This window comes from Chiloscyllium plagiosum, unplaced genomic scaffold, assembly GCF_037043375.1.
Source record: "Chiloscyllium plagiosum isolate Xiang-an unplaced genomic scaffold, Cpla_swu_hap1 HiC_scaffold_44, whole genome shotgun sequence".
NCBI lineage: Eukaryota > Metazoa > Chordata > Chondrichthyes > Orectolobiformes > Hemiscylliidae > Chiloscyllium > Chiloscyllium plagiosum.
Window position 1 is genome coordinate 13,501,166 of NW_028270182.1, and position 19,116 is coordinate 13,520,281.

General features: G+C 43.8%; 2 protein-coding genes across 2 annotated transcripts; both read right to left on the minus strand.

Moving 5' to 3' along the window:
* Positions 1-828: 828 nt before the first annotated feature.
* LOC122547439 (putative G protein-coupled receptor 139) lies at positions 829-5,307 on the minus strand. The gene is made up of 2 exons (XM_043686061.2): positions 5,184-5,307; positions 829-1,730 (listed from the first exon to the last, which is right to left on the minus strand). The coding sequence occupies exons 1-2, from the start codon at positions 5,305-5,307 to the stop codon at positions 829-831; spliced, it is 1,026 nt and encodes a 341-aa protein (XP_043541996.2).
* Positions 5,308-11,478: 6,171 nt separating this feature from the next.
* On the minus strand, positions 11,479-18,786 carry LOC122545578 (putative G protein-coupled receptor 139). The gene is made up of 2 exons (XM_087982860.1): positions 18,663-18,786; positions 11,479-12,380 (listed from the first exon to the last, which is right to left on the minus strand). The coding sequence occupies exons 1-2, from the start codon at positions 18,784-18,786 to the stop codon at positions 11,479-11,481; spliced, it is 1,026 nt and encodes a 341-aa protein (XP_087838986.1).
* Positions 18,787-19,116: the final 330 nt, after the last annotated feature.

The window sequence follows — 19,116 nt, forward strand, 5'->3', positions numbered from 1 at the left end:
CGGCTTTTTGGTAGACGACCCTAATTGCTCCCTTGAAATCAGCGGCTAGCTCAGGCCATTTTAGAAAGCCGCTGAGACCCAAGCCCATGTACGAACAGGACTGGGACATTCAGCCCATTGAGTGAGTTGCTGTCATTCTGAATTCCTATCACCCAGGTGGAGTGAGGATGATGGATTTACCTCCCAAAAGGATATTAGTGAACCCAATGGATTTGCACAGCAGTCAATCATAGCTTGTGATCACTGTTATAGAGGTCAGTAATCACTTTCAGATTTATTAATTTACTTTAAAATTCCTCTAATCCACTGTGATGTGTATTGAACCTGTATACCCAGAGTACTGGAGTATTTTTTTATATTCTAGAATCCAGTGACATTAGCACAGCTCTGGCCATCCTGATTAATGTCAATGGCTTTTCTTCTCTAGGACAGATTGCAAACCATTTCCATTTTAAACCATTCTTGATGGCAACGTTTTTGGTCAACATTTAATTAAGCTCACCCAGCAGGTTTTACATCCAGAAGTTTATCTGGGACTTTTCAATTACTGGAATCAAGGCAAAATACTGCTGGTGCTGCAAATCTGAGACAAACACAGAGAAGGCTGGAGAAATGCAGCAGGTCTTGCAGCATCTTTGAGAGAGAAAAAAAGACTCAACCATTCAGACTCAATATGTCACTTTTTCAGAACCCAAAGTATTAACTATGTTTCTCTCTCCATGGATGCTGCCCAGACTTGCTGCCCAGATTCTCTACTAAGCTCAGGGTTTGTTTTGTTGGTCCAACACTGTGGCCTTCTGTCTCAGAGCCTGCCACGCAGTGGCATTGTTATTTCATGAGCTGGCAAACCAGCACAAAGGGGCTTTTCACCATGCTTTTCAACTGCTCCCTGAATTTAGTTTGGGTGACTGCGTAAATGTACGTGTTTGTGCAAGAACTCAACACCTGCGACATGTACCCTGTCTCCAGTGCGATGTAAAATGGATCTTCCAATGTTTCATAAGAGTATGTTTGGGTGATGCGCCAATACAGGAAAACTGTGACGTGAGTGGCCCAGAGCAACAGGAAACTGCCTGAGACAGCAAACAGTAATATGATTGATTTTCTTCTGTTCTGCATCTCTGGGTCATGTCGATTGTTTGCATTCCTTTGGACGCGAAAGCCTTGACGTGCTTTGCTGACCACCATGATATGTCTGACTGTCAGAACATTGAGGGTTAAGATCAGAAGGAACGGGACACATGGAGTTAGAATTGTATCGATCCAATCAAATGTAACCCAAGCGGCTGAGTCATAGAAGCTCACTTTCGCATCACAGAACCACGGTACATTGTTAATTACATAGAGGGGTTGGTAAGTGAAGTACCAGCGAGCGTTTTTTGCACTGAACAGCACAGTCACAACCCCTATCACCGCAGCAGCTGTTGTCTGCGTGCAGTATTTTCTTTTCAGCTGCTGGCAACAAATGGCAACAAATCGGTCAAAGGTGAAAGCAACTGTTAACCAGACAGAAGAGTCCAAGGCTGCATAGACCAGGACGAATTTCAAACTGCAGAGGGGAGTGTAATCCAGGAAGCACGTCGGGAAGTATAGATCATTAATCCGATTGAATATCACGTCAGTAATTACAACCAGAAGATCGGCCACAGCCATGGCCAGTAGATACCTGGTGATCCCTTTAGTGAGACCAAAGTTTCCCCGAGACAGAATCACCACGGTCACCAGATTGGCTGCCAGAAACAGAGGAAAAGAAACAGCAGCCAGTAAATGATCCTCACACATGCCAGCGTGGACTTCAGCGAATGTGAGTGGAAAATTAATCCTGGGTAGTAACATAGTCAGGCTGATAAATTCAGTGTGCAGCTGCTCCTGTTGCCATTTTACTCATAAAATGTAGAATACAGGAGCGAGAGTAGGCTGTTCAGCCTTTCAGGTCTGTATCAGCATTCAATATGATCATGGCTGATCACCCAGCTCAGTACCCTGTTCCTGCCTTCTCCCCCACACCTTTTGATCCCTTTAGCCTGAAGAGCTATCACAGAATCATAGAATTCCTACAATGTGGAAACAGGCCATTTGACCCAACAAATCCACATTGAGCCTCCGAACAGTATCCCAGCCAAACCCATTCCCCTATTATTTTACATTTCCCCGACTAAAGCACCTAACCTATACATCCCTGAACACTATGGACAATTTGTCATGGCCAACTCTCCTAACTTGCACATCTTTGGACGGGAGGAGGAAACCAGAGCACCCAGAGGAAAACCACACAGACATGGTGAAAATGTGCAAACTCCACACAAATAGTCACCCGAGCCTGGAATCATACCCAAGTCCCTGGCACTGTGAGGCAGCAGTGCTAACCACTGAGCCACCCTGCTGCCCTCTACTGAGCCACCATGCCGCCCTAGCTATATCTAACTCCTCCTGAAAACATTTGACTGCTTTCTGTCGCAGAGATTCATAGGCTCTCCACTCAGTGAAGAAATTCCTCTTTATCTCAGTCCTAAATGGCCTTATCCATATCCGTAAACTGTGTCCCAACGTTCTGGACTCCTGAATCATTGGGAACATTCCTCCTGCATTCACCCAGCTGAATCCTGTTAAAATTTTATACATTTCTATGAGATCACCCATTCTCCTAAATTCCAGTGAATGCAGTCTCACCTGATCCAGGCTCTCTTCATAAGTCAATAGTACCATCCCAGGAATCAGTCTGATAAATCTTTGTTGTACACCCTCCATTGCTAGAGGATCCTTTCTTACATATGGAGACCAAAACTGCTCACAATGATCCAAGAGTGGTCTCACCAAGACCCTGTGTAATGGCAGCAAGACATCACTGCTCCTATACTTGAATCCTCTTGCTATGGAGGCCAACATACCATTTGCCTTCTTCATTGCCTGCTGCACCTGCATTCAGCATTGATGTACAAAGGCACTCTGGTCTCATTGTAGCTCCCCCTTTCACAATTCTCAACCACATTTTACATTACAGCTAGTAATGTTAGCCTTGATTATTATCACAAATCAAGTGACTATCTGAAAATTAGTTGGTTTTACACCACATTGGAGATCCCTGTCTGATGTATACAGACATTAAAAACAGGCATGATGAAAGACATTGGCTTAACATCAAATTTCCAACAGTTCAGGTTGAGTGTCAAACCGAGAATTAGATTTTGTTCACTTTGTCAAATATTCGGAATGAACTAGAGATGACTGCATGAACCCTCCCTCCTTCATCAACCCTGCAGCCATGTGTTCATTTGCACTCGCTCTCTATTCCTAGCCTCACTAGCACGTAGCACCAGTAGCAATCCTGAGATTACAACTACACTTGCCATGCTTTCTAACTTCCAACCTAAATCCCCATGTTCTCTTTGCAGTTCCCCATCCCTTTCCCTGCCTATAACATTAGTAGTAATGCGTACCATGACATCTCGCTGCTCCCCCTCCCCCTGAAGAATACTGTAAACTCGATCCAAGACATTCGCTGACCCTGACACCCGGGAGGCAACATACCATCTGGGAGTCTCATTCACAACCACAGAATCTCCTGTCTGTTCTTCTCATGATTGAATCGTTCATCACTATCACTCTCCTATTCTCCTCTCTTCCCTTCTTATCCACGTTGCCAGGCTCAGTGCCAGAAACCTGGCTGCCGTGGTTTTCCCCTGGTAGGTCATCGCCCCCAACAGTATCCAAAGTGGTTTACTTATTATTGAGGGGAACAGCCACAGGAGATCCCTGCACTGTTTGCTTTCCCTCACTTGATGGTCACCCAGCTACCTTTATCCCGTAACGTAGCTGTGACTATCTCCCTATAACTCCTCTCTAACACCCCCTTAGCTTCCCAAATGATCTGAAGTTCATCCAGCTCTAGCTCCAGTTCCCTAACTCTGTCTGTGTGGAGCTGGGGTTGGTGCACTTCTTGCAGGTGAATGCAGCAGGAACACTAGTGGTGACCCTTACCTCCCACATCCTGCAAGAGGAGCATGCAACTGCCCTAGCCTTCATCTCCTCTGCTCTAAATTGCCAAGAGACATTGAATAAATGAGAAAAAAAAACAGCCTTAACCATATTCCACACACAGTCCTTTTTTTTTGGTTAGAGGAGGAGGATGGGTGGGGCACACAACACACGTTCAGCCACAACCTGAATATATCAGTGCACATGCCCAGCAATCCCCATGTCTACGTCCACTCCTGTTGAGCGTTCGCTCACAAGGTAAGTCTTTAAGAGTGAAATTTACTTTCCTGGTCTGCTCTCTCACCACTCCCATTGCTGCAAATGGAGGCTGCTAATTCATGAGGTAAGTATTTAACAGGTAAAACTATCTTTGCAGCAGATTCCTTGGTGGTGGGGGGAGGAATCAATGACGAGAGGCAGAGATTTCAGGGAAGGGACAAAAGGTACAGGAGATGTGAGAAATTTTGTTTTCACGCAGAGGGTGGAATCTGCAACTCAATGGCTGTAACAGTGAGAAAGGCAGAAACCCTCATGTAAGGCAGAAAGACAAGGTCTGGCAACAATCTGTGGAGAGAGAAACGGTAAACAGTTTGAGTCCAGAATGACTCCTCCTCAGAACTGAAGATCCTCGTGTCTGCCCAAAACATTGACTTTCCCGTTCCTCTAATGCTGTCTGACCTGCTGTGCTTTTCCAGCTTCATATCAATTGACTCTGGCTTCCAGCATCTGCAGCCCTCAATGTCTACTGCATTACTCTCTGGTTCTGTGGTTCAGCCGAATGTTTGACAACATGTGGAAAACAACATAATTCTCTGTTTGACGCAAAACCCAATGAGTTCAAAATTTGATCTGAAGTCCATGCCACCTCTCTGAAGGTTACGGCGAAGGGAAAAGTGCTGGAAAATGGGATGAGAATAGTCCAGGGGTTTGTTTTTGACTGAGTGACATGAAGGGCCTTTCTCTGTGCTGTAGATCTGCCAACTCATTTTTAAGAAATTGATAATGGCCATTCAAGCCCATCTCACACCTCTTCTTTGCATCTAGAAGCTAAACTTTCGTTCTAAAAGCGCAACAGAACAAATAATGAATCAGAGGGACACAAGATCTTAAGATTCTCTTTTGACAACAGCTAAAAGGAAACTAAATGCTGACATTCTGCAAGGCTAGTGCTGGTAACAGATGAACAGGAACTAGTGGCAGTTAATTACCTGGAAGTCCAATAGCTGCGAGAGTCGGGTAGTAAATAGCTCCAACCTGACTGATGGTGGATCGGTGCATCTTCCTGGAAGAACGATGGTGCCTGCTCATGGTGGAAGCCATCACCATCGCCATTTCGGCACTGGGATCTTGTGCTGAATGTCCACCCTTTAATACACAGGAACAAGCACTCCAGAGAGTCAGCTGAGGAACCGCCAAAGGAAATCAATTACACATGACAAAACAAACATCAGGTTCTGTGTGTATAAAACCATTGAGTCGAGGTGGTGTTACTAAATAATAGGTTAATGCTCCTGGATTTGAGTTCCAATTCTGCAATAGTAACTCAATGGAATTTAAATGCAATGAGTAATTCTGGAATTGAAAGCAGCACTCCATGAGACCATGATCAATTGTCATTTAAAAAAAGCCACTGAGTTCACAAATCTCCTTTAGGGAAGGACATGGACGTCCTTATTGTTCTCTCATACTCCACACTCACCACAATGGGGGTTGCTCTTAACTGCCTTCTGAAATGGCCTGGTGCGCCAACTAAGGATGGGCGGCTCATGATGGCCTTGTCTAAAAATGCCCACATCTTGTAAAAGAATAATTTTAAAATACCTTCCCCATCTGACAGAAGTACTCTTTTTTGACAACTGCAGAATGCTGGAAAGAACCATCATGTGATTCTCACTGGATCAATAACACATGTAAAGCATCCCAAATGATGTGAAAATCAGAAATGCCTCAATGGCTGAAAGATGATAACAACAGAAAATGCTGAAAACTGACGGCAGGTTTGTAACATCTACCCAAGGGAATCAGACTGAACAGCTCATGACCTTTCATCACGACTTAGAAGTATTCAAAGTGTTGTAGGTTTCAAATCTCTACATAGGGAAAAGGGTGGAAGCAAGAAGAAATAAGGGAAGGTCAGTGATCAGATGGAGAGAAGGAAACATTCAGTGCTGGAAGATCAGAAGGAGCGATGGTGGGATAAGTTAAATAAACAATGTACCTCAACATGGTGTAGACAGTCGTGATCTGAACATAAGGTGATAGAAATGGAGAAAAACAAGTAGTGGGGTGGGGGAGGTGTTAAAAAAGAAAGAAAAATGAATGTGCAGGGAAAGGTTTTGATCTAAACTTGTTAAACTCCAGTGATTAGTCCCAAAGACTGAGAAGTTCTCTTTTGAAAGATAAAGTGCTTTCTCCAAGTTGAGTTGAGACACAGCAGTTGACCAAAGATGGAAAGCTTTGGTAGAATTGGATTGAAGAATTAAATTAGAATCATAGAGTCACAGACATTTAAAACACAAAGAAGGACCCCATTGCATAAATGCCAATCAAAAGTAACCGCCTAACCATTTTAATCTCATTTTCCAGAAGTTTGCACAAAGCCTTCACATTGCAAGTGCACATCGAAACACCTCTTCAATGATATGAGGGTTTGCAGGCAGTGAGTTCCAGATTCCCACCACCCAATGGGTGAGAAAGGTTTTCTTTACATCGCCTCTAAACCTTTGCCCCTTTCCTTAAATCTATGCCGCCTCATGTTTGATCCCATCACCAAGCAGAAAGGTTTCCTCCTGTCTAGCCTATCGGTGTCCTACATAATTTGATATATCCCAATCATATCCCTTCTGATCCAAGTAAAACCACTCCAGTCTATCTAATCTCTCGTCATAACTGGAAACTCTCCAGCCCAAGCAACGTCCTGCTAAATCTCCTCTGCATCCAGTCCAGTGTGTTCACATCCCCCTCTTTTAATGTGCAACAGTGGCCTAACTAACATTTCCTACAGATCCAGCACAATCTCTCTGCTCTTAAACCATATACCTCAGTTAATAAAGACAAGTATTCCATTTGTCTTCTGAACAATTTTATCCACCTACCCTTATACCTTCAGGTAGCAGTGAACAGGCACACCAAGGTCCCTCTGATTCTCAGTGCGTCTCCTGGGTCTGACTGTTCATCAGTAAATCCTATGCCTTGTCTATTGACTGAGGACTGGAACTGCGTCTCTTGTATTCTGCTGGGCAATTGAGGTTTTTGTCTGTTTCTTATGGGTGCACTATTTTATTCATTTATTCGGGGCAATTAAGAGTCAAACACATCGATGTGGATGTGGAGTAATTTGTAAGGCAGACTGCATAAGGATGGCAGATTTCCTTCTCCAATGTATATTAGGAATATAGGGACACAAGAATTTGGAGCAGGAGGAGGCAATTCAGCCCTTCGAGACCTCAGTGCTATTCAACATGGCTGATCTTATCCTATCTTATCTTACTTTGGTTGTGAAGGCAAAATTAAGACCATAAGGAATGGAGTAGGCCATTCAATCCCTCAAGCCTGCAACACCATTCAATGGGATCATGGCTGATCGAACGTTCCTCAACTCCACTTTCCTGCCTTCCTACTGATCAAAAATCTAACAATTAAAAGTCTGATGCTGTACTGACTGAATTAGCCTGGCATGATGATTATGTCTTTGTTATTTATATAAATGGTTTGGATGTCAATATTGGTGGAATGGTTAGTAATTTTGCAGATAACACCAAATTTCGTCGCCTAGTGGGCAGTGAAGAAGGTTATCTCAGAGTACAATGGGACCTTGATCAGAGGGGCTGAGGAGTGGCCGATGGAGTTTAATTTAAGTAAATGTGATGTGTTGTGTTTTGGTAAGACTGATCAGGGCAGAACTGATACACTTATGGGTAGGGTGCCGGGACGTGTTGCCAGAGAGACCTTGGGATGCAAATTCAGAGTTCATTGAAGAAGTAGCTGTTTGGCACACTTGCCATTATCGGCTAGTGCATTGAGTTGGGATGTCATGTTGCGGCTGTATAGTACATTAGTTCGGCCACTTTTAGAATATGGCGTTCAGTTCCAGACTTCCTGCTACAGGAAAGATGTTGTGAAACCTAAAAGGGTACAGGAATAATTTAAAAGGATGTTTCTGGGATTAGACAGTTTCAGCCACAGAGAGAGTCTGAGTAAGCTGGGGCCATTTTCCCTGGAGTGTCGGTGACCTGATAGAAATTTATAAAATACTTGACGGGGGGGGGTATGGATATGATGAATAGCCAAGGTGTTTTCCCAGTTTTGGGGAGTCCAAACCTACAAGGCATAAGTTTAAAATGGGAGGGGAAACATACAACACAGACTTAAGGGGCAAACTTTTCACGCAGAAGGTCGTGCATGTGTGGAATGAGCTGCCAGAGGAAGTTGTGGAGGCTGCTCCAAACAGAACATTTAAAAGACATCTGGATGAGTATGTGACAAAGAAGATTTAGAGGGATATGTGTCAAATGCTTGCAAATGGGATGAGATCAGTTTCGGACATCTGGGCGGCATGCAAAAGTTGAACTTAAGGTTCGGGTTCTGTGTTCTACAACACTCTGACTTTATGATTCTAGAAGCTGCAGGAGTTCGAGAATTTGTGGCTGTACTGAGTATATTGGATGTGCCTCCCAGCTGGGTAACAAGTGCAAGGAGATCAGGAGATAGGCAGATGCATTGCAAAAGGAAAGTAGTCGTTACAAGATAATTTCCAAAATAAAAGGGAAATATGAGGGGTGATTGTGGTGTCGACAGATTCCTACATTGACAAGTAAACTAAAGGCTCAGCAAAAACTCACATTCACAGCCCACGTTCCTTCCTCAGTGGCTGTCTGCAACTCCATCTTACCCCATATAGGTTTCAACAGATTTCATTCTTCATGAATCCGCCCAGAATTACAGGGATCTCTGCGACATGCAATAATCCTCAGGCAGCTGTTGCTACCACACAGTGAGATCCGGACTCAGTGTCATACAGTGCCACATGCACACAGTATACTTCTCTCTTTCTATCAGCACTACTTCATGCTTTCTCTCTAAGTTTTACTGGTCTCCAGTTCCATTTTATTCTTAGTCACATTTGATCATTTGATGCCATAGCAAGATCAATACTGCTTCTTCCTCTCATCCAGTTTTCAAAAAAAGAATCAATTTTGCTTCCAATTCTCACCCTACACCCATCATCAGCTGGTCCATCTTTAACTCTTCCATTCCTTCCTTTGATGTCTCTGCTTCTATTTCTGGTGATAGACTATCCACTAACATCGACTACAAACTGACCAATTGTCTTGATTACACTTCCTCACATTCCTTCAATTCCCCATTCTCCAGGATTCTCCATCTTGAACCCATCTGTTCATTTGTGGAATTCACGACCCGAGAGTGCCTTGGATGCCGGGACGTTGAATAGATTTAAGCTTTAGGTTGACAGATTTTTAATTGGAAGTGTGTTGAAGGGTTATGCGGAGTGGTTAAGAAAGTGGAGTTGAGGCCAAGATAAGATCAGCCATGATTGTACTTAATGGCAGAGCAGGCTTAGGCACTGAATGGCTTACTCCTGCTCCTAGCCCTTCTGTTCTTGAGCTGCTATCTTTAGCAGAGTGCCTCCAACATTTTCTCCATTTTCTGCAATTGAGAACTGTCCCCACCATGGTTGACAGACCCTGAGCCATACCTTATCCATTTCCTACACTTCATCCCCCAACCCTTCCCTGCCTTCTCAGAACAATGATAAGATCACCTTCGTTCTCAGTTCCCATCCCTCTGAATTTGCATGATCATCCTCACCATTTCCCTCATCTCCAGTAGGATGGTACCACCAAACATATTTTCCCCTCCCTCCATAGTCAGCATATTATAAGGATCCTGGTCCACCCCTTCAATACTCCTGACATTTCAACAACACACCCTCCCATGACATCTTCCCATGCCATCACAGAATATGTCAAACTTGCCCTTTCACCTCCTCCTTCCTCATGGTCTAAACCGCTAATTGCACCTTCTTGGTGACAGACAAAAAAACTGCAGATGCTGTAATTCAAGGTAGACAACCAGGAGGCTGGAAGGACACAGCAATCCAGCTACCTTCCAGGACATGTCTTTTTCAATCTGATCTACAGCATCCACTACTCACAATGCAGTCTCCAGTGCATGGGCAAGACCAAACATAACTTTGATCTGAGTAGATCTAACTTACTGTCACCTGTTCAAATCTTGCATGAACACCTATCTCACATTTCAGTCTCTCATTTTACACTATTTGCAATCCTGTTTTTTATGCTCTAGACACTTCCACAACCTGTCAACAGCATAAACAAATACCATTTCCAGCCTCTTTCAGTTCAGAAGAAATCATACTAGACCTAAAACGTTAACTCCATTTCTCTCCATAGATGCTGCTAGACCTGTTAACTTTCTCCAATGTGTTCTGTGATAAATTTTATAGTTGGTAATATCACCAAGACAAAAGATCTTGTTCAGGTTTTCATTAAAGTGCACTGTCTTGTTTGTGTGTTGCACGTACACGTCCTGACCTAAGGCCAGGTTGATTTACATGACTTAAAAGTTACAGACAGATTCATTTTGAAAATTGACTTCCACGTTTTTTGTTTTATTATTTTTTTTTATCAGAACTGTGGGTGTCACTTGTGAGACCAGCTTTTTGGTAGACGGTCCTTAATTGCTCCCCTGAAATCAGCGGCTTGCTCCGACCATTTCAGAAGGCAGCTGAGACCCAAGCCCATGTAGGAACAGGACTGGGACATTCAGCCCATCGAGTGAGTTGCTGTCATTCTGTATTCCTATCGCCCAGGTGGAGTGAGGATAATGGATTTGCCTCCCAAAAGGACATTAGTGAACCCAATGGATTTGCACAGCAGCCAATCATAACTCCGTGATCACTGTTATGGAGGCCAGTATTCAGTTTCAGATTTATTAATTTACTTTAAAATTCCTTTAGCCGACTGTAATGGGGTTTGAACCCGGATCCCCAGAGCATTGGAGTAGTTTTTTTTTATTCCGGCATCCAGTGATATTCAGATTTTCTGACAGATTGCAAACCATTCTCAATGGCAACTTTTTTTGGTCAAAATTACTGCCTTTCAATTTGAGATTTTTATTTTAAATTAAGCTCACCCAGCAGGTTTTACATCCAGAGGTTTATCTGGGACTTTTCAATTATTGGAATCAAGGCAAAATACTGCTGGTGCTGCAAATCTGAGACAAACACAGAAAATGCTGGAGAAATGCAGCAGGTCTTGCAGCATCTTTTGAGAGAGATAAACAGAGTCAACCATTCAGGCTCAATATGTCACTTTTTCAGAACCCAAAGTATTAACTATGTTTCTCTCTCCATGGATGCTGCCCAGACTTGCTGCCCAGATTCTCTACTAAGCTCAGGGTTTGTTTTGTTGGTCCAACACTGTGGCCTTCTGTCTCAGAGCCTGCCACGCAGTGGCATTGTTATTTCATGAGCTGGCAAACCAGCACAAAGGGGCTTTTCACCATGCTTTTCAACTGCTCCCTGAATTTAGTTTGGGTGACTGCGTAAATGTACGTGTTTGTGCAGGAGCTCAACACCTGCGACATGTACCCTGTCTCCAGTGCGATGTAAAATGGATCTTCCAATGTTTCATAAGAGTATGTTTGGGTGATGCGCCAATACAGGAAAACTGTGACGTGAGTGGCCCAGAGCAACAGGAAACTGCCTGAGACAGCAAACAGTAATATGATTGATTTTCTTCTGTTCTGCATCTCTGGGTCATGTCGATTGTTTGCATTCCTTTGGACGCGAAAGCCTTGACGTGCTTTGCTGACCACCATGATATGTCTGACTGTCAGAACATTGAGGGTTAAGATCAGAAGGAACGGGACACATGGAGTTAGAATTGTATCGATCCAATCCAATGTAACCCAAGCGGCTGAGTCATAGAAGCTCACTTTCGCATCACAGAACCACGGTACATTGTTAATTACATAGAGGGGTTGGTAAGTGAAGTACCAGCGAGCGTTTTTTGCACTGAACAGCACAGTCACAACCCCTATCACCGCAGCAGCTGTTGTCTGCGTGCAGTATTTTCTTTTCAGCTGCTGGCAACAAATGGCAACAAATCGGTCAAAGGTGAAAGCAACTGTTAACCAGACAGAAGAGTCCAAGGCTGCATAGACCAGGACGAATTTCAAACTGCAGAGGGGAGTGTAATCCAGGAAGCACGTCGGGAAGTATAGATCATTAATCCGATTGAATATCACGTCAGTAATTACAACCAGTAGATCGGCCACAGCCATGGCCAGTAGATACCTGGTGATCCCTTTAGTGAGACCAAAGTTTCCCCGAGACAGAATCACCACGGTCACCAGATTGGCTGCCAGAAACAGAGGAAAAGAAACAGCAGCCAGTAAATGATCCTCACACATGCCAGCATGGACTTCAGCGAATGTGAGTGGAAAATTAATCCGTAAGACCATTAGACATAGGAGCAGAAGTTAGGCCATTTAGCCTATCAAATCTGGTCTGAAATCCAATCATGGCTGATATATTTTTATCCCCTTTCTCCCGCTTTCTCTCCCAACCCTTGACACTCAAGAACTGATCTATCTCCATCTTACATATACTCAATGGCCTGGCCTGCACAGCCTTCTGTGACAGTGAATTCCATAGATTCACCATAGAATTTTTTCATTATCTCCAGTTTAAAGGGTCTTCCCTTTACTCTAAATCTGTACCTCGGTTCCTCGTCTCTCCTGTCGATGGAAATATCTTCCCAACATCCACTCTGTCCAGCCCAAACAATACTCTGTACCTTTCAACTGATTCCCCTCATCCTTCTAAATTCCTTTGAGTATAGACCCAGAAATCTCAGACGTTTCTCATATGTTAGGCTTTTCATTCTTGAGACCATTCTCGTGAACCTCCTCTGAACACGTTCCAGGGACAATACATCCTTCCTGAGATATGGGGCCCAGAACTGCACACAATTCTCCAATTGTGGCCTTACCCGAGCCTGATAGAGCCTCAGAAGTACATCCCCACTTTTATGTTCATATCCTTTCAAAATAAATGCCATCATTGGATTTGCCTTCCTCACTGTCTCAACATGCAAATTTACCTTCAGAGAATCCTGGACTAGAACTTCCATGTCTCTTTGCACTTCTCCCCATTGAGAAAATAGTCAATACTTCTATTCTTCCTACCAAAGTGCATGACCTCATATTTTCCCACCTTGTACCCCATCTGCCATTTCTTTGCCCAATCTCCTAACCTATCAAATCCTTTTGCAGCCTCCCCACTTCCTCAATGCTACCTCTACCTCTACCTATCTTTGTATCATCTGCAAACCTAACCAGAATGTCTTCAGTTCCTTCATCTTGATTGTTAATGTATGAAGTGACAAGTTGTGGTTTCAACTCTGAGCCTTGTAGAACACCACTTGTCACCAACTGCCATCCTGAGAAGGACCCTTTTATCCTCACTCTGCGTCCTGCCAGACAGCCAAGCTATCCATGCTAGCACCTTGCCTCTAACACCATGGGCCCTTATCTTATTCAATAATCTCCAGTGTGGCACCTTGTCAAAGGCTTTCTTGATGTCTATATAGATAACATCCATTGGCTCTCCTTGGTCTAACATGCTCATTACTACCTCAAAGAAGTCTAGCAGATTTATCAGGCATGACGTCCCCTTGGTGAAACCATGCTGACTTTGCCCTATTTTACCATACACTTCCAAGTATTCAGAAATCTCATCCATCACAATGGATTCCAGGATCTTACCCATGACTGAGGTTAGGCTAATTGGGTCTGTAATTTTCCATCTTTTGCCTTACTGCCTTTTTAAACAGGGGTGTCACGTTAGTGATTTTCCAGTCCTCTAGGACCTTCCCTGACTCTAGTGAATCCTGAAAGATCACCATCACCTCTGCTGTGTTTTCAGCTATCTCTCTTAGAGCTCTGGGGTGTAGTCCATCTGGGTCTAGGTGATTTATCCACCTTCAGGCCACCAAACTCAGTTCTGCCCCCTCACTCTTTTGAATTTTTGGATATTACTTGTGTCTTCTGCCGTGAAAACTGACACAAAGTAATTATGATGTGGAGGTGCCAGTGTTGGACTGGGGTGGGCAAAGTTAAAAATCACACAACACCAGGTTATAGTCCAACAGGTTTATTTGGAAGCACTAGCTTTTGGTGCACTGCTCCTTCGTCAAGTAGCATGCATGCACACGCACGCACACACAATCTCGCAGACCCTCTCTCATACACACTCTCTCTCACACACACATACATACACCCTCACACTCACACATACACCCTCTCGCAGGTGTGTACTCCATTACACTCACACTTTACCAAGCATGCACACATTGGGATGGTTAATACTGTCCCTCTTCTCATTGTCATTCATTTGTCCAGTGTGATTAAAGTTTGATTGCTAACCCTTTCCAAATACTTTGGTGTATGTGTATCTGTGCTGGAGATTTTAATAACCTCTCCTCAGTTCCACACTTTTACCTCCTCCTTTCATTCTGGTTTTCTAATTTCCCCGACAACTGCATCCTCTCCCCCCATTTAGTTTAAAGCCCTGTCTACAGCCCCAGTTATGCGATTCACTAGAACTCTGATCCCAGCACGGTTCAGATGAAGACCGTCCCATTGGAACAGGTCCCTCCTTCCCCAGTATTGGTGCTGATGTCCCATGAATTCAAACCCATTTCTCCCACATCAATCTTTGAGCCACACGTTTACCTGCTTAATCTTATTGACCCTGTGCCAATTAGCTCGTGGTCCAGAGATTACTACCTCTTTGGTTCTGCTTTTTAATTTCCCTCTGAGCTGTTCATACTCCCTTAGCAGAACCTCTGCCCTAGTTTTATCTATGTCATTGGTACATACGTGGACCGCAACCACTGGATCTTTACCCTTCCACTCCAAATTCCTCTGCAGCCCAGATGAGATATCTGGGGCCTGAGCACCAGGCAGGCAACACAGCCTCCGGGACTCTTGATCCTGGACACAGAGAACAATGTCGATGCCTCTAACTATATTATCTCCAATCAAAACAACATTTCTCTTCTCTCCCCTCCCCCACTTGAATGGCTCCCTGCACCACCGTGCTGCGCTCAGTCGGCTCACTCCCCCTGCAGTCCCCATTCCTGTCCACGCAGGGAGCAAAACTCTTGAACCTGTTGGACAATGACATGGGCTATGGCTCCTGCAACCCTACCTCCTGGATCCCTGCACCTGCCTCACTCACACCTACACCCATTTGTCTCTGACCACTGGCCAAATTCAAGTTAATTAATCTAAGGGATGTGACTATCTTCTGAAACAGCCAGGTAACTTTCCCCCTCCCTGATGTGTAGCAATGTTTGAAGCTCAGACTCCAGCTCATCAACTCTGAGCCAGAGTTCTTCCGGCAACCAGCGTTTACCACAGACATGGTCTCTGGGTACCACAATGGGATCCACCAGCTCCCACATCATGCAGAAACAACACATCACCCGACCCTCTATCCTTATTTTATTTAATTAGTTTTGAATTTTAAAAAAATTAATTGATTTGGTATCTTTGCTTATACAAGTTGCAACCAATAAATTAAATCAATTTAACATAAATTCGAATTTAGCAGTCCCCTTATTAGCCAATCAAATCACAGCCCTCCTTTCAGTTTCCCGCTCATATTCAGAGTCACTAAACGTCTGAGACTGCTCTCCACTCACCTCCTCTCCAGGAGTGTGTGTCCCAAATCCACGCGGTACACTTTTATAGCACTAACCAACCTAGACTACTCTTTGCTTGCCTCCTCTCCCAAAGTGCAGGCCCTGGATTAGAACCTAATAAGGTTGATACGTTCAGTGTGTAGGTGCATCTGTTGCCATTTTACTCATAAAAAAAGTCAAGTGCAGGAGCAAGAGTGGCCTATTCAGCCCTTAGACTGTTCTGCCATTCAACATGATCATGGCTGATCACCCAACTCAGTACCCTGTTCCTGCTTTCTTTCCCATAACTTTTGATCCCTTTAACACAAGAAATAGGGCTAGATTATGTTAGGATATCCGATCAGCATGGACGAGTTGGACCAAACGGTCTGTACATCTCTATGACTCTATAAGTAACTTTTTCTTGAAAACATTCAACTGCTTTCTGTGACAAAGAATTCCACAGACTCATCAATCTCTGGGTAAAGAAAGTCATCCTCACCTCAGTCCTAAATGGTCTGACTCTTATCCTTAAACTGTGTCCTCTGGTTCTGGACTCACATATCATTGGGAACATCCTTCCTGCATTTACCCTGTCTAGGTCCTGTTAGAATTTTTTAGGTTTGTATAGGATCCTAACCCTAACCCTCCCAAAATTCTTCTAAAGTGAATGTAGTCCCAGCCAATCCAATCTCTCTTCATTGCTTAGCCCTGCCATCCCAGGAATCAGCCTGATAAATCTTTGTGGTACTCCTTCCATTGCCAGAAGATCCTTCCTTACATATGGAGAGCAAAACTGTGCTCAATGCTCCAAGAGTGGTCTCACCAAGACCCTGTACAATAGCAGCAAGACATCATTGCTCCTGTACTTGACTCCTCTTGCTATGGAGGCCAACATACCATTTGCCTTCCTCATTGCCTGCTGCACCCGCATTCTTACTTTCAGCGACTGGTGTACAAAGGCACTCTGGTCTCATTGTAGCTCCCGCTTTCATAATTCTCAACGAGAGTTTACACTACAGCTGGTAATGTTAGCCTTGATTATTATAACAAATCAAGTGACAATCTGAAAATTAGCTGGTTTTAAACCACATTGGATATCCCGGACTGATGTTTATAGACAGTAAAAACAGACACGATAAAAGACATGGGCTTAATATCAAATTTCCAACAGTTTCGGTTTTTTTTTAGATTAGATTAGATTACTTACAGTGTGGAAACAGGCCCTTCAGCCCAACAAATCCACACCAACCCTCCGAAGAGAAACCCACCCAGACCCATTTTCCTCTGTCTAATGCACCTAGCACTACGGGCAATTTAGCATGGCCAATTCACCTGCCCGGCACATTTTTGGACTGTGGGAGGAAACCAGAGCACCCGGAAGAAACCCCCGCAGACACGGGGGGAATTGTGCAAACTCCACGCCGATAGTTGCCTGAGGCGGGAACTGTTGAGTATCAAACAGAGAATTATATTTTGTTCACTTTGTCAAACATTTGGAATGAACTAGGGATGAATGCAGGAAAGTCTTCAGTTCTGAAGAAGGGACATATGGGACTTGAAGCAGTAACTTTGTTCTCTCTCTCCACAGATGCTGCCAGATCGGCCGAGTTTCTTCAACATTCTCTATTTCGTTTCAGGTTTACAGCATCCACAGTATTTTATCTTTATAGGAGGCTACTCTACTTGTCAAGCCTGCACCCATTCTTTGTTCAATTTAGGTCATTCTATTCCATTAAAGCTCAGCAATTGATTCGGTTTCAAATGTGTATTAATTTCCCTTTAGAATAAAACTACTGAGTATAGTTCCAGAACACATTCAGATTATAAATTCATATACAGGGAAAGAGGTGAACATCAACACAGGAATAATTGTTGAACATGTAACCAGTGTTCAAAATTCCACACAACATATGTGTGGAAGAGATCAGCTCGATTGTAATGTCTTCCATCCATTTCCAATCTCCATTCCTAAGCATTGATTCAGAACACAATTCATCATGTTGAGGGTCTTCATGCTTTCATGACCACTTGCCAGTAAGCTTCTGAAAAGACCACAGAAATGGTTGGAGGCCAGTCGGTTCTGGAGTTCGAAGATTCGACTCTCTGATTCAAAGAGAAATGTGCTGCTCTGGTAGGAGCTCTGATATACCAAAATGTGAGCGACCATAAATCAAATAGTGTTCTCACATATTGGCGGGGAGTGGCGTCTGGTTAAGTTCTAGCATAAGAAAGAGATGGGAGAGGGCACAGAGGATATTCGCCAGGATGTTGCCTGGGCTGGAGAGTTTCAGTTACGAAGAAAGATTGGGCAAACTGGGTCGAAACCGAAGGTACTACAGATGCTGTAAATCAGAAACAAAACCAGAAATTGCTGGAAAAGCTCAGCAAGTCTGACAGCATCTGAAGAGAGAAATCATTGTCAACATTTTAGGTCGAATGACCCTTCCTCTGAACATTCCTCAGACCCTTCCTCTGAACTCAACACAGAGGCTGCCAGACCTGCTGAGCTTTTCCAGCAATTTCTGATTTTGTTTTGGACAGGCTGGAGTTGTTTTCCCTGGAGCAGAGGGAATTGAGAGGGGACATTGTTGAGATGTATAAGTCATGACGGACATAGATAGGGTAGACAGGAAGAAAATTTTCCCCTTGGGTGGAGGAATCAATGATGAGGGACAGAGATTTCAGGTAAGGAGCAGAAGATTTAAAAGATAACTGAGGAAATAAATTTTTAAGAAATTGGTAATGGCAATTTGAGCCCATCTTACACCCTTTCTTTGTGTCTAGAAGCTAAAATGTCATCCTAAAAACAGCAACAGTACAAATAATGAATCAGAGGAAGTCAAGATCTGGAGATTCTCTTTTGACAACAGCTAAAAGGAAGATAAATGCTGACATTCTGCAAGGCTAGTGCTGGTAACAGATGAACAGGAACTAGTGGCAGTTAGTTACCTGGAAGTCCAATAGCTGCGAGAGTCGGATAGTAAATAGCTCCAACCTGACTGATGGTGGATCGGTGCATCTTCTGGGAAAAACGATGGTGCCTGCTCATGGTGGAAGCCATCACCATCGCCATTTCGGCACTGGGACCTCATGCTGAATGTCCACCCTTTAATATGCAGGAACAAGCACTCCAGAGAGTCAGCTGAGGAACCGCCAAAGGAAATTAATTACACGTGACAAAACAAACACATCAGGTCCTGGGTGTATAAAACCATTAAGTAGAGGTAGTGCTTTAAATAGTAGGTTAATGCTCCTGGATTTGAGTTCCAATTCTGCAATAGTACTCAATGGAATTTAAATGCAATGAGCAAATCTGGAATTGAAAGCAGGGCTCCATGAAATCTTGTTGTTAAAACAAAGGCCATTGAGTGTGCACATGCCCTTGAGGGAAGAACACGAGCTA